This window comes from Colletotrichum tamarilloi (assembly GCF_030869305.1).
Source record: "Colletotrichum tamarilloi strain Tom-12 chromosome Unknown Scaffold_1.1, whole genome shotgun sequence".
Taxonomy (NCBI): domain Eukaryota; kingdom Fungi; phylum Ascomycota; class Sordariomycetes; order Glomerellales; family Glomerellaceae; genus Colletotrichum; species Colletotrichum tamarilloi.
Genome location: NW_026849384.1, coordinates 1936596 through 1951810, shown reverse-complemented (window position 1 = coordinate 1951810; position 15215 = coordinate 1936596). Strand labels below are relative to the sequence as shown.

At 29.9% G+C, this 15215-nt stretch overlaps 4 protein-coding genes across 4 annotated transcripts; 3 read left to right on the top strand and 1 right to left on the bottom strand.

Annotated features, from left to right (window-relative positions):
• Positions 1-3216: 3216 nt before the first annotated feature.
• On the top strand, positions 3217-3582 carry CTAM01_00625 (enoyl reductase; the record flags this gene model as incomplete). Its single annotated transcript, XM_060516675.1, has 1 exon — positions 3217-3582. The coding sequence occupies one exon, from the start codon at positions 3217-3219 to the stop codon at positions 3580-3582; it is 366 nt and encodes a 121-aa protein (XP_060389301.1).
• Positions 3583-3686: 104 nt separating this feature from the next.
• Positions 3687-3842, top strand: CTAM01_00624 (uncharacterized protein; the record flags this gene model as incomplete). Its single annotated transcript, XM_060516674.1, has 1 exon — positions 3687-3842. A coding segment is annotated over one exon (156 nt), but the record flags the coding sequence as incomplete, so codon positions are not given.
• A 96-nt stretch (positions 3843-3938) lies between these two features.
• On the top strand, positions 3939-6053 carry CTAM01_00623 (alcohol dehydrogenase GroES-like domain-containing protein; the record flags this gene model as incomplete). Its single annotated transcript, XM_060516673.1, has 4 exons — positions 3939-4195; positions 4255-4366; positions 4447-4809; positions 5325-6053. 4 exons carry the CDS (start codon positions 3939-3941, stop codon positions 6051-6053), a joined length of 1461 nt encoding a protein of 486 aa, XP_060389299.1.
• Positions 6054-6426: 373 nt separating this feature from the next.
• Positions 6427-7793, bottom strand: CTAM01_00622 (uncharacterized protein; the record flags this gene model as incomplete). Its single annotated transcript, XM_060516672.1, has 4 exons — positions 6427-6612; positions 6693-6775; positions 6833-7020; positions 7099-7793. Coding segments are annotated over 4 exons (1152 nt in total), but the record flags the coding sequence as incomplete, so codon positions are not given.
• Between the last annotated feature and the right edge of the window lie 7422 nt (positions 7794-15215).

The window sequence follows — 15215 nt, the reverse complement described above, 5'->3', positions numbered from 1 at the left end:
AGTTCCGTAAGCTTAGTTAATTTATTAATAAAAGTAATATTAATAAAGCTATATTCTATTATTTAAATAGCGAGGATATTTATAAGGGTTTTATTACTAGTAATAGTCGTAAGGTATATTATTAAGATTTAAACTTCGTCCTTATAATTATTTTTATAGTCGAAGTTAAGGTTATTAAAATATTAGATTATAATATTATTATTTTCGTTATTATTAGTAGGGGTAGTTCCCTTATAAAAGGTAAGGAATTATAAGTATAAGCTCGGTATAGATTTTTTATTTTTTTCTTTACTATTTTTATATTTTTAATATACTTAACGTCGCTCTTTTTTTAAGTACTTAGTTAATTAATAGCCGGTTTTATAATAAATAAAGTATTTTTTATTAATAATACTGCGGCTACGTTAATTTTGTTTATTAAATCGGGTCTTTTTATTAAAGTTACCGTAAGTACGGTCGGTTTAATAAGTAGCGGGGACCTTTTTATTATAAGTATTATTTTATAAATACTACTACTACTTACTACGGTTACGTTCTCTTTTTATAATATTAATTAAAATACTAAGCTAGTAATAAATATTAGTAAACGTAGGTATTAAGTTAAGTATAATAAATCTATATTCTAATATATTACTTATATAATAGAGGAGTTAATTACTTATATTAAAAATAAATCCTTATATAGCTAGCGCTTTATAGAGAATTATAATACGGTTAATAAGTACTTATAGGATTTATTAGTTTAACTTATTTAGATTTTTATAAATTATAGAGTATTAATAAAGGTTATAGAGCTTAGTAAGGTAGTTTTAATAATTTATAAGCGGTTTAAAATATTCCTAGGTCTTTTAGTATATTATATTAAAGCTAAGTAGGTTAAAAATATTATTAAGTTTATTAAAATAAAAGGTTAATACCCTTTTCTTAAGTATATTTAAGAAAGTATTAGAATAGTACTATTTACTAATTCTTACTTATTAGTATAGTACTTTAAAAATCTAAAGCTTTTTACTAAAAATATCGTACTTCTCGCTACTATACTTATTCTTATTATTATAGAGCTTAGTAAGGTTAATTAATTAGTAAGTATTAAGTATAATATCGTTTTTAGTTTCTATATCGAAGTATAATATTTAATAGGATGGATTTTGTTATTAGGTAATAATAACTTTATTTTCTAGTTTTTTTTCTTTTTTTTTTTAAAAGGGTAGTAGGTTAATTAGTTAGTAGCGAGGCTAAGGTTATAGCCTTATTTATTTTAATTAAGCTAGTTAGGGTTGCGTAAACTCTTTTATTATTATTTTAACTCGTTAAATAAAATCGTTAATATTTATTAATTATAGGAGTAATAAATAGAGGAAATAAGGATCGTAATATAATATATTAAAATATTTAGTACGGCTTTAGTAAGTTATAATCTCTTTAGAGGTCTAAGTAGGGAAGTACTAAGTATTAAGAACACTAGTAATCTTATTTACTATTTAATTACGGTCCTTAATTATTAAATTAATACTATTATTTATAAAAAAGTTTCTTAGCTTTTTAAGAATCGTACTCTTTATTTTTAAAAAGTCCCTTATTTTTTAGCTATTAAAGTTAGTCTTAAAGTTTTTTTATAGCTCCTTACCTATTAAACCGTTTTAATAATAAGATTTTATTATAAAGAAGATAAAGGTATTAAGCTTTTTATTATTTATAAAAGTAAGTATAATATTAAATAAGCCTTATTAAGTTAGGTTAACGTAGTCTTATTAGCGAGTTAAAATTAGGTATAGTTTTATAATTTAAAAGTATAAATAAGTCTAAAATAATATTAGCTAATCGTTAGCCCCTTCCTATTTATTACTAGGGCTAGTAGTTACTATAGTATATTTACGAAGTAAGTTATATAGTAAAAAATAATTATAATATTTTAATTATAATATAACGTTAGTTAAGTTAAAATAAATAATAAGTCGGTTATAGCGATCGTTTTAATAATAGTGAGCAGGCTATTATTATTAATTAGAAAATTTTATTTTTTTAACGAGGTATATAAACAAAAGGTTATTAAAGTTAGCAAAAAGTTATAAAAAAAAAAAAAGCTTTTTATAACCATATTTTTAGTAATAAATAGAGGATTCTATTAGCTATTAATTAATAATTCTTTTTAATACTTTTTATATTTTATTTTTAGTAGTTTAGTTTTAGAGCTTTTATTAAGTTAGAAAGAGGTAGATTTATTAGTAATATAAAATAGATCCTTATTATTATTATTATTAAGATTTTTTTTTTCCTTAATATTTTAAAATACTTTACTATTTATAAGAGAATACTTCGCTATTAATATATTTATAATTCTAAAGGTCTTATTATTACTAAGTACTAATTTATTAGTAATTATTAAATTAATCTTTTAGTAATTAATCTTCTCTTACCTATTACTAATTTAAAGTAGCGTTTAGTTATAATATATTTAAAATAGATTCTTTTATAAATAGCTTAATTAAAGGGAAATTAGTAGTTATAATAAAGCTAATAAAATAATATTAATAATAGAAGCGAGGTTAATAATAATAATAAAATAGTTAATTTTTTTATAATAGTAGCCTTAGTAAAAAAGATCGTACGTAATAAAGCGCGCTCTTAATAACCTATAACTAGTTAACTAATTATTAACTAGTAGTAATAAAAAAGAGTTAAAGTAATATAAACTAAGCTACTTATCGTTAGTTAGATAAATAGAACTAAGTTAATAAGTTAAAATAATTAGTAAAATAAGTCGAAGCTATTTTTTTTATAATTATATCTTTACTAACTTATAGTAGAAATATATATATAATTTAATTATTAATTTATATTAGTATATACGTAAGTAAGTTAGACCTTTTGGTTATAACTAGGTTAATAAGTTAGTATAGGTCTATTGCGTATATATCTGAGGGGAAGATCGTGGGTAAGGCCCGCGATCCCTCTATAGGTATAAGTAGGTAGAAGGGTCCGTCTGTACGGGCCTAGACTGCTTACTTACTACCCCTACCTAACTACCTAATAGGGCCCTTTTCTGCCTCGTAATCTAATAGAATGAACTAAGACTGTTTGAAGAACGTCGATAGAGAGTGCTCTCTTGTAGGTAAGTGAGAAGACGTGGTTTAATAGGTATGAAGCAGCTACAGAGGATAAGGTAAACAAGGTATTCCGGGCTGATTTTCCAAGTCACCATCGACAAATTTCAGCATGGGCAGTCTTTCTCATCAAAATTTTGTCCCTCCGACGACTCAGAAGGCCATCGTTATAAATGGCAAGGACGAGGCCGTCATCTGGGACGAGGCACCATGTCCCAAGATCCCAGCGGATCAAGTCATGGTTCGCGTTGAGGCCGTTGGCCTCAATCCGAGTGATACCAAGATAAGGGGAGCCTTTGCGACAAAGTTCGGCATCCTAGGTACAGATTTTGCAGGCACCGTGGTCGCCGTAGGAGATGAGGTTAACAATATCTCGGTTAGCGATAGGGTCTTTAGTGCCCAGAACGAGATATACGGAACCACGCCTAAGCAGCGCTTATACCCATACAAACAAATCAAATATAAAGTTCATATTTAATTATTTAGCTAATTTCTCGCGCCATATTTAATTATTTAAATTATTTAACAAATACTTAATTGATTTGACTAATAACCTATTTAGAGGTATTAATAATATAGTAGATTCGGCGCCAGAGGCGCCGAATTTTTTTAGATAAGTCTACTTTAATTCCGGAGGTCCGGTGTTCGAATCCGGGTCCGGGCGGCCCCTTTTTTCCGTATTTTCTTAGTATATTATTAGTATATTCGGGCCTACCCTTAGATTCTAGATTTGATTAAATATACCAAATATATGGGCTAGAATATTTGATTATTTGACTTACTGAAATTCCTATATTTGACTGTTTGTTTGACTTATTTGTTTGATTGATTTGAATGGGTATAAGCGCTGCGCCTGAGCGCGGTGCATTCTGCGAGTATGCTGTGACCCGTGGTAAGATGTGGACAAAGGTTCCAGAGTCTTGGAGCACTGAAGCAGCTGCATCTCTACCTGTGGGAGTGAGCACCGCCGGAATCGCCATGAAGCTGCTTGGCTTGCCTCTGCCCGGTCAAGGAGCTGCGAAGCCTGCCTATGTATTGGTCTATGGGGCCAGTACAGCAACTGCGACAATTGCCATGCAAATGCTGAAACTGTAAGTCAAATCGTCCACCATATCTTTGAGGAAACATCTGACGTAGTCATCGTGAGCAGTTCCGGTCTCGATCCGATTGCTATTTGTTCCCCGAAGAATTTCGACCTAGCGAAAAGAAACCAGGCAGTAGAAGTTTTCGATCGCAATGATAAAGAGCTGGCGAAAAAGATTGTGAGTTGCTGAAATCCGAAGTTTGCATGTTGCGTAATCGTAAGGCAACCAATCACTGACTGATTGTTTTTCACGTTCAGAAAACATACACGAAAGGGAACCTGAAATATGCCTTGGACTGCATCACGACCGTCGAGTCTACCGCCTTTTGCTACGCTGCTATCGGACGAGGCGGCGGCAAGTACGTGTCTCTTGACCCTTGGCAACAGCATGCTGCGACTCGAAAAGTTGTCACCGCGGATTTTACAGTCGGCCCTCGAATCTTTGGGGAAGGATGCACCTGGCCTGAGCCCTACAAGAGCGATCCGTCGGAAGAACTGCGCGTCTTTGGGGTCTCTGTTTGGGAAACTGTAGAGAAGTTGATCAACGAAGGAAACTTGCAACATCATCCGCTTCGTGTTTTAGATGGTGGATTCGAGGCAATTCTGGCGGGGATGGAAATGGTCCGAAACAAGGTACTCTCTGGAGAGAAAGTAGTTGTACGCATGAATGCTTGATTTGATATTCAGACAACTAAGGAGACATGCTCAGTGGAAGGAGCCAAAATCCTGCCAACCTCTCTCAAGAAAAGTAGCAACCAACATGAGAACTCTCCAGCCGACTGCTCAAGGTCCGCGGGCCAAAGTCATCAAGTCGAGCAAGCATGATGCGACAAGGCCCGGGGAGAAAGTCATACAGTGCTCTCTTCCTCAAATCTACCTTGACCCACTGAAATCGGCCGAAGTACCTTGTTCAAAGCCTCCGTGGGCTTGTGCTTTCTTTCATCTGATGCGATAAACTCATCGAGGCACATAAATATCTCCCGAACATTGCTCTCCTCACCTGTCCTCGGAGCCACTCATACTTCCAGCACCAAAAAACCTTGCACACCAGACTCACTCACTTTGTTCTTTTCACAAATCTTATACATTTTGAGGCAAGATTTTCATCTCCGTCTTATCTCTCTACCCATACGCAGAGAAATACCTGTCCATCCACAGCCGCGATGGTCACATCACTGAAAAGATCGCCAACGCGGGCCATCCTCTGCATTCATGGTGGCGGTGCTTCACCCGACATATTCCGTTTCCAACTCGCGGGTTTCCGTGCAGCTCTCAAAGAGGATTTCGAGTTCGTGTTTGCCACCGCACCCCACGTTGCCGTCCCCGGCCCAGATGTTCTTCCCTTCTTTGCCGGAATGAAGTCGTTTTTCTCTTGGTTTCGCAAGGGCGCAACCGACACCGAAGGTGAAGTTGCCGTGTTCAACGAAGCCATCAAAATGGCAGTACAGGACTGGCAGCTGGAGAACGAGCACGTCAAAATTGTTGGTGTCTTGGGCTTCTCGCAGGGCGGGCTAGCAAGTACAGTCTTGCTGTGGGAGCAGGAGGTGGGATTGGTGCCGTGGCTCCCGCGATTGGAGTTTGGAGTGTTGGTCTGTTGCGCTTATAGTGATGTCGCGACAGATTATATCCGCAGCAAGTCAGAGGGCGGTGACATTGCCAAGATTTCGGTGCCTACATTGCATCTTCACGGCAGTCAGGACTGCAACTTAGGGCAGGCGAGAAACACTCTTGCAACGCATTACTCCTCGAAGGCCGCTCATGTTATCAACTTTGAAGGAGGACATCACATTCCTCAGAAAAGAGAGGATATTATCAAGATGACGAACCACATTCGACACCTTGGTAAAAAGGATATCATGCACTAGTTTGCTTTAATCAGATGAACCCGTTTCTACATGTATTTAGCGACACGTTTTACCTCATACCTCTCACTTGAGCAAAACTGCTGAATCAACGTCACTTCCAGCTAGTTACGTGGCCACTGAACTGCTTTTTCTGAATGTGACCTCACGTTTCTTTCCTCTGGGAAACCCAAATCTGAAGGTTATCTTTGAACCACAAAGTCCAACACTTCTGATCTTCCATCCATCGGTCACTTTCAGGACATAATTCCATGTCGAAATGGAACAAAAAGGTGGCGAACAAGAGACGCATTTCCTGCAATGCAAGACTGATCCAACAGGTCAGCGAATTTATATCGATGCGATGGCATTGGCCTTCGAAAAACGTTCGGAAAACTTACTTCTTGCCAATACAAGCGCGCGGACCGGTCCCAAATACCTGGAACACACTATGTTGGTCGTATGTGTGGTACTCATCGTACCCACGCTCACCTGGAATCCATCTTTCGGGGATGAACTCGTTGCCATCTTTCCAGTACCGAGGGATGCGGAAGGCGGTCCAGGTCGCGATCGACATTTTAGTCTAGAAGGTGGTTCAATTAGCCATGGAACGGGCCCTCATCAAAAGGGCCATGAGATGATACTGAAGAAGGTGATACTAACGTCTTCGGGGAGAAGATGACCGAGGATGGTGTTGCCCCCTTCACCAATGACACGCATACCACCCGTCGGGACAGGAGGGTGTACTACGATGAACCGTCAGTTGTGTTTCATGATAATGAGAGACTGGAAACTCTTCGCACATCTGAGGCATTCGGTGAGGCACGCCTGAAAATACGGCAAGTCTTTGAGAACATCGCCTTTCAGCTGGTTCGAGTCGCCAACAGATCTCACTTCTCTAACTAGTCGTGCAAGCTTTCTCGGAGACTTCAGCAAAAGATATGTGAGAGCGCTCAGCGCTGTCGCTGATGTCTCAGTGCCAACTATCATGCTAGAAGTAGGAAAAGGCAAACCGCGTGTGTCAGTTACTAACATGCGTAGCTTCAGATAGGTACCAGGAGCAACTCACAAGTTGTTGGCGTTGTTGTTCATTTCAGTACGAGTCAGCGCGTTCGGACCCTCGGCCTTGAGAACGAGCCCCCAGATGTCGTTCCTGGCATCAGCGCCCTTGGCCAACCTCTTCGTGACACGCTCATGCGAGCTCTGAACGTGCACAGCAGCAGCCTTCTTATCTTGTTCCGGCTGGAATAGATGCCACAAATATGAGATTACCGGGTAAGGCCTCAATCTTGCCTTGACGATCATCCGCTTGAAATTCACCTGGACAGCGTCGACCCAAGCATTTGATCCACCGTTCTCGAGGCAGCCAAGTGCTTCGCCGAATGCAAGATCTGCCATGATATCGAACGTGGCGAAATTGAAGAGCTGGACTGCATCCATGACAGCAGCTCCAGGAAAGGTTTTCTCGCTAGAGATCTTCCGACAAACTAGATCGACCATTTGCTGTGCGTAAAGCGCCAGCATAGGTTCTTGCTTCGTGATGGCGCGGTCGCTGAACGCATTGCTGAAGATTTTGCGTAGGCGCTGGTGCTCGGGACCGTGAGCTGACGAAATCGAGTAACTCCCGTTAGAGAAGAGATTCTTGCTGTTTTTCCTCTCTTTCGAGTTAACTTTACGAGTGGCCGTCGCATGCCCATATATGTCCTTCCAAGCCTGAGGTGTGATGTAACTCAGACGGCCAGGCTCGACGCGCACAATGTCAGGCCTCGCCGGTTAGACCCCGTCGGTTAAGGGATAGCTCAAGGGGCATAAAGAGGGGGACTAAGTAATAAAAAAGTAACTTAAGTATATATAAAGTATTAATAATATACTTTAAAAAAAGGGTAGATTTTCATAATTTATTTTTTAAACTTTAATAATAATTAGCTTTTATAAGCTTTTTTTTTATATTATATATTTATTAATAATTTAAAATTTTTATTTATAAAAGGGACTAGGTTAGGAACTTAAAATATTAATAAGAACGAGACGTAATAAAAGAGCGTAATTAATATTATAATAATAAAAAGAGGATAATTCGTTTTTATTAAACCTTTTAAAATTACTTTTTTTTAATAAATAATATAAAAACGGAGCATAATAAAATAAATTATATAATAATAATATAAAGGGACCGTATTATTAAGAATATTAATAAATTTTAAATAAAATAATAAACTTTTTATTTTTATTTATTAATATTTAAACTAAATAATAAATAATAAACTAATAAAATTATAAAAATAAGAACGATAATTAAAAAAAGAAATCTTTATAATAATATACGAAGAGTAATTATATAAAAAGTAAATAAATTTAGAATATTTATAAAGCTCCTTAAATAGCCCGGCCCTTATACTAAGAGCTATAGTTTTAGTTATAATAATTTTAAATATTAATTTTAATTTAAATAAAAACGTAAACCTCCGAACTAAAAATAGCTTAATAAACGAGGCCGTACTTAAAGTACTACTTAAGTAATAATAAAGTAATAAATTTATACTACTTAAGTTTTTATTTACTAATTTTTTTTAATTTAAACGAGTATTATAAATAGAACGTCTATATTTAAATTATTATTTTTCTTTAACTTATTATATATTAATAAATTAGTACGGGATTTATAGAGCTTTTTATTTAATTATTATTATTATTTTAATTTATAAGCTTAATAAATAAGAATAGATTATAATAAAGTAATATATATAGTTAACTACTTAAGTAGTAATATAAAGACCTTTTAAATATACTATATTTTTAATTATAAAAAGGTCCTTAAGTTTATAATAAACCGAGTTATATAAGAGGAACTAGAGACTTTTTTATAAAATAACCTATTTAATCTTACTAACTAAAGAATAATAGTAAGTATATAACTAAATAATACTTTATAAAATTAAAAAAAAAGAGTTAACGAGTTTATTAATTATATTAATAAGTTTAAAATAGAACTAGAATATATTTTAATAAAAAAGTAGAGGATCTTTATATTAATAAATAAGCTACGGCCCGAATTATACTTTATAATAATATTATAAATAGAGCTTTTATAAACTTATTTATAATTAATATTATTAATAAGACGTATTAAATAATTCTTATTATTAATAAGGAGCTTACGAACGTTCCCTAAGTAATATTTTAATTTAAACTTAAATAAACTAGTGGGGAGATACCGGGGTACTAATAAGCTAATTACGTAGGGGGTATATTATAACTTTTTTAATAAAAATATTACGTACTATAATTATAAAAAAACTAGTTATATTATAAGGGATTATTTATAACTACGGGAGTAGTATTAATAATACTATAATTATAATAAAACTAGTTATTTTATTAATAATTACCCTAGCGTTATATATTATAAATATAATTAAAAAGGGTATAAGGCTGCTAGTTATTAATTAAACCTCGCTCTAGCTAAGTAACGTAAATTAGTAACGAGTTTAAATACTATTTTAATAAAGAGGGTAACTAGTAATTAATAAGGGCGGCGCTTAGACGTTTTAACTTATATATACTTAAACTATATATAAGAGAAACTAGGCGCCCTTATTAATTTAAGAATAAAAAAGAACGTAGTTAGTATTAAGTTACTTAATAGTTTTAATATTAATTTATAAATTTACTTATTACTATAATTAATAAACGTCGAGGGTAAATAAATAGAAACGCTAAGGAGCTATTACTTATAGCTTTAAATTATTAATAATAATAACGTAATAAAAATATAGCTATATCGTTTTATAATAACTAATATTATAGTACTTATACTTATTTTCGGTTTTTTTTAACTAGAGGACGTTAACTTACTAATTAATTAAAAATAAAAGAAATAGTAATATTTAATTTATAAATAATATATTTACTTAAATACCCTAAAAAAGGGGCTATTAAATAACTTATTTTTAGTAATACTTACGTATATCGTAATTAACCTAACTATAAATAATAATATAGTACTAGCGAGCATAGCCGAGGATTAAAAACTATAATATTAGGATTTTAATAACTTATTTTTAAAAAAAAAAGTTATTTTATTACTAAATAGAGCACTATACGACTATTATATCGAATTAAATAACGCTATGCCTATTTTATAGGGACTTATTTACTTATTATTAAACTATAAGCTCGAGATTTTATAAGATTATTTAATAAAAGTAGAGGCTAGGGGCTAGATATACCTTTTTATAAGCCCGGCCGGAGTACTTATTTTTTTCGTATTTAAAAAAAGAAGAGAGTTATAATTTTATATTAATTATAGAGCGATTAATAAGATTATATAAAAAAATAGAACGCTACTATTATTAATTAGAAAAATACTAAATAAACTATTTAATACTTCTATTTTTATAAAACTAAACTTTAAGAACGCGTATTACTATATACGTATAGCTAAGGGTAATAAGTAAAAAATAGCTTTTTATATTAAATATAAATAGTTTAAGTACTTAGTTATACTTTTTAAACTAATTAACATACCTACGACTTTCTAAGCGTATATTAATAACGTTCTAAGTAGCTTAGTTAATACCGTTTATATCGTATATTTAAATAATATTTTAATATATAATAACGACTACGTAGTATATAAAAAGTACGTACGTAGCGTATTATAAAAACTACAATAATAAAACTTATATTTAAATAATAATAAATACGAGTTTTATATATTATATATAGGATTCTTAGGGTATATTATATTTAATAAAAGTATAAAAATAGAACCTACGCATATTAAAGTTATAATAAATTAGCTATTTTTAAAAAGTATTAAAATATATAAACGTTCTTTAAATTTATAGGGTTTTATTATAAATTTATTAATAACTATATTAAAATAACTATACTTTTAATAAACTTATTAAAAAAGGTAAAGCTAGGATAGTTAGAGCTACTAATACTTATTATAAAATTATTTAAGAAGCTATTAGTAGTATTTATTAATACACTAATATTATAATATTTTAACCTTACCCTACTTATATAGTTATAAATAAACGCTTTAGCTCGAGCCGTTAGCTTAGTAATTATATAATTATTTAAAAATAATTAGTACCTAATTACTTATAAGTTAAGGAAATTAATAAATACGGAGAGCCGTTATAATATAAAAAATACGGAATTACTAACTATTATAAACGTATTAAAAAATTAATAATACTACCTCGCTTATAACTAAAATTAGGTTATAGTATTTATAAACTATTTTAATTTATAGTTTTTAAATATAAAAAAGAGGTTAAATAGGAAATAGTTATACTAACTAGACGAACTCGTAATATTTAATATCGAAATTAGGTTTAAATTAAGTATTAAGAACTTAATAAATAAATTATTATAAAGACTTAATTATAATAAAAATAATAATAATAATAGAATAAAAGAGCTATTATTAAAAATAAGAAAAAACTTATATAATACTAAAAATATATAAAAACCCTTTAGAATTATAATAATAAAGTATATAAAAACGAGCTATAAAAGCGGTTTTTAAATAAAAAAAATAGTAAGTATTTTAAAAATAGAACTAATAATAATATAAAAAAGTAAATAAAAGAGATTAAGAACTTTAGCTTAAGGGAGCTTTAAAAAGTACTTTAAGAAATATAACGGGGCTATAAGCCTAGGGTATTAAAATTATAATATAATATTTAAAGAGCTACTTAAGCTTATTATTAAAACTATAAATTATAAACTACTCGTTTTACGGGACTTTAATATAATAAGAGTATTTAAAATAATATTTAGTAAAGAGGGGTTATTAATAATAAGTTAACTACGGGCTATTTAATAAGAAGATGTTTTTATAAAAAATAAGTAATAAATTAAAAAGAACTAATAGCTTTACTTAATTAAAAAGAAATAGTAATAAAGCTAAGTATATAACTTAAAAAGGTTATTATATTACGGTAGTTATACTTATATATTATTATATAAGGGGTTAAAGAGAGAAGTTATCGAAGTATATTATAATATACTTATAATAAAATATTATAATATAAAGCGGATAATAGCGTTACTAAAACGCTATTATTACTAAAATAAAATAAATAAGGATATAAAAAGTTATATTAATACTTATATAATATATTAGTAAATAAAGCCTCGTTATTATAAGCTATATAGCTTATTATACCCCCTATTTATTTTAGTTAGGCTATAATAAGAGATATTACTAAACTTTATTATAGGCTTATTTATATTAATTACGCTAATTAAGAGGCGCCCTTACGACGTAATACTCGTTATAATAAACCGATTTATAAAATATAATATTTATATTATTATAAGGACGACCTTTATAGCTTAGGGATTTACGGACCTCTTATTTATAAAGATTTTTATCCCCCTAACGGAGCAATCCGCCGGGGCCGTACTATATATTACGTATTAGAAAAAACTAAGTATATTGCGCTCTATACTTAATTACTAATTAAAATAGTTCTTAACCTTCCGCTACCTACCTATAGGGCGAGCTTTACTTACTCTAACGCGCACAGGACCTCTTAATACTAGCCTACGTAAATAACTAAGTCTAGTATAATTTATTCTTTTATATAAGTATTATTATTACCCGGGGGGTCCTATAGGAGCTATTTAAAGTACTAGTTTATTACCCTAACTCTATATACTTCCGGCCCGTCTATTATAGTTATTATAACTAAGCTAGCGTCGATATACTAAATCTTAGTATTTATACCGGCCCGGCTATTTATAGTACTTATAATATTACTTAGCTAAATTCCGTACTTCTAGAAGGTACTTTATTATTTCTTAAGCGTGCTTATGTTAGTTACGATAGCTATAGCGTCGAGCTAGCCGAGGGCGCCTAGCCCGAGAGGGGTAGACTTATTAACGGGCATTTTTAGAGTAAGTTCTTATTAAAGTAGTATTTTAACTAGCTAACTTCTTAACTAGTTATCTAACTAGCTATCTAAGTAGTAGTTTATATATTAATAAGTTTATTTAGTAGATTTATTTAGTAAATTTATTTAGTAGATTTGTTTAGTAAATTTATTTAGTAAATTTATTTAGTTTAAATAGAGAGTAGCTTTAGGTAATATTAGAAGCGATAAGGATAAAAAGAATTTTTATAAGCTTTAGTACGAAGAGTAGTAAATATTGGCCTATTTAGCCCTTTTTTTAAAAACCTTTACGTCGTTATTAAAATTTAGAACTTTTATAGTTAAGGGCCGCCTCTAACTATTACGGCCGACTATTATAGCTAACTATTATAGCTAACTATTACGGCCGACCTTTACTATTAACCTTTTTAATTAGCGCCGCTGCGTAAGTATATTACTTAGCTTATTATTAATAAGTAGTAGGGCAGCTTACTTATCCCAAATTAAATAGCGGTTTTTATATTAAAATTATTATATTACGTTAAGCGCGTACTTAGGATATATTACGCATATTATATAGTTAAAAAATATACTATATTATATAATTTCTTTTAAAAGCGTGATCTTATTAAGGTCGATCTTTTATACTTATAAAGCTAAAAAAAAAAACCACTATATAAAGATTTTTATAAAGTTTAAAATACTTAAAAAGATCGTTTTTAATAGGGGCTCGTTATTTATAAATAAGTTTTAAACTTATTTTTATTACTTTTTAATAATAAAGAGGCGTCTTAGTACTACGTTTTATTTATAAATAAATAGTTAAATAAAATAGTAAAACTAATACTTAGAGTAATACTTTTGCTACTTTTATACTTAAAACTAATTAAATTAAATATAGCGTTTTTATTTAACTAAGTTTATATATAATAACGCTTAGTACTTAGTAATTTATAAAACGCTTATTAAGGCCCTATTTAAGTTCTTATTTATTTATTTTATATTAAGCTTAATAAAAACTCGAAATAGTATATAAAATATCTTAATTAAGGAGCGTATAGCCCGATTACGAGCTAATTAAAAAACTTTATAACTCCTTATATAAAAAGTACGTAAAACGTATAAATAATAAGCTAATAAAACTAAAATAAATATATTATATAAAATAAGTAACTAAGTATTATTATTAGAGAAGAATATTAAGAAGTAGTACCCTAGTTAGAAGTTAGTTAATAAGTATTTAGGCCTATTTAAAGTTAAATTAATAGTTAAAACGGCGGGGGTAGCTTATTAATTAAATATATTAACGTAATATAAAATATATAATATATTCTATATATTCTTATTTAAGCCGTATTAATATTATAAAAAAGCCCCTTAGAAACCCTTATTTATTAAGGATATAAACGAGGAGTTATTATATAAAATAGAGGATATTATATAATATAAAGAGCTAAAAAAAAGGTAATAATACTTAATTTAATAAAAGGGATATAATAATAATAAAAATATATAAGAGCTAGCTAAGTATATCGAAAACGTAATATTAATTAGTATATATAAAAAACGAGTTTTAATTAAGTAGCGCGCCCTAGTTTTTAATAAGCTTAATAACGTAGCAAACTAATTATTAATAATAAAAAAGGGGGCTATATAGTTATAATTAAATAATATAAACGTATTAATTACAAACGGTTTTTTTATTTTTTATAACCTATAAGAGGGCTACTTTTACGTATAGAGGGACTACCCTTATTTTTATTCTCGGGATTATTAAAAAAGAAATAGTTACTTTATTATTAACGAATTTATAAATAATTAACTACGAATACGGAGCATAAATAGGGTAATTATACTCTTTTTAAAATATTATTTAAACGGCGTACTTCGTTATAAATAGTATATAATAATATAATTATTATGTTATTATAAAATAAAAACGTAGTATAAAAGGAGCTTATAACTACTTTATTCTTATCGTTATTAATAATAGGGGTAGAATAGGCCTCTTTATTAGTACGCTTAAGCGCCCTCTATATATTATTAATAATAATTTTATAAATCTACTAGAGCTATAAAATAATATTAATTACTTAAATAATAATAATAATAAAATAATAATAGAGTAATAAACCTCTGAATTATAAATATTATTATTTAAAATAAGAGCGGTATTCTAAAGGGTTCGTATTATAAATTCCGTAAACTTAAGGACTTAAAATATTATTAATTAATATATAAAAAAAGTAACGGAATAATAATAACGCTAAGCACTTACTATATCTTTATAAGA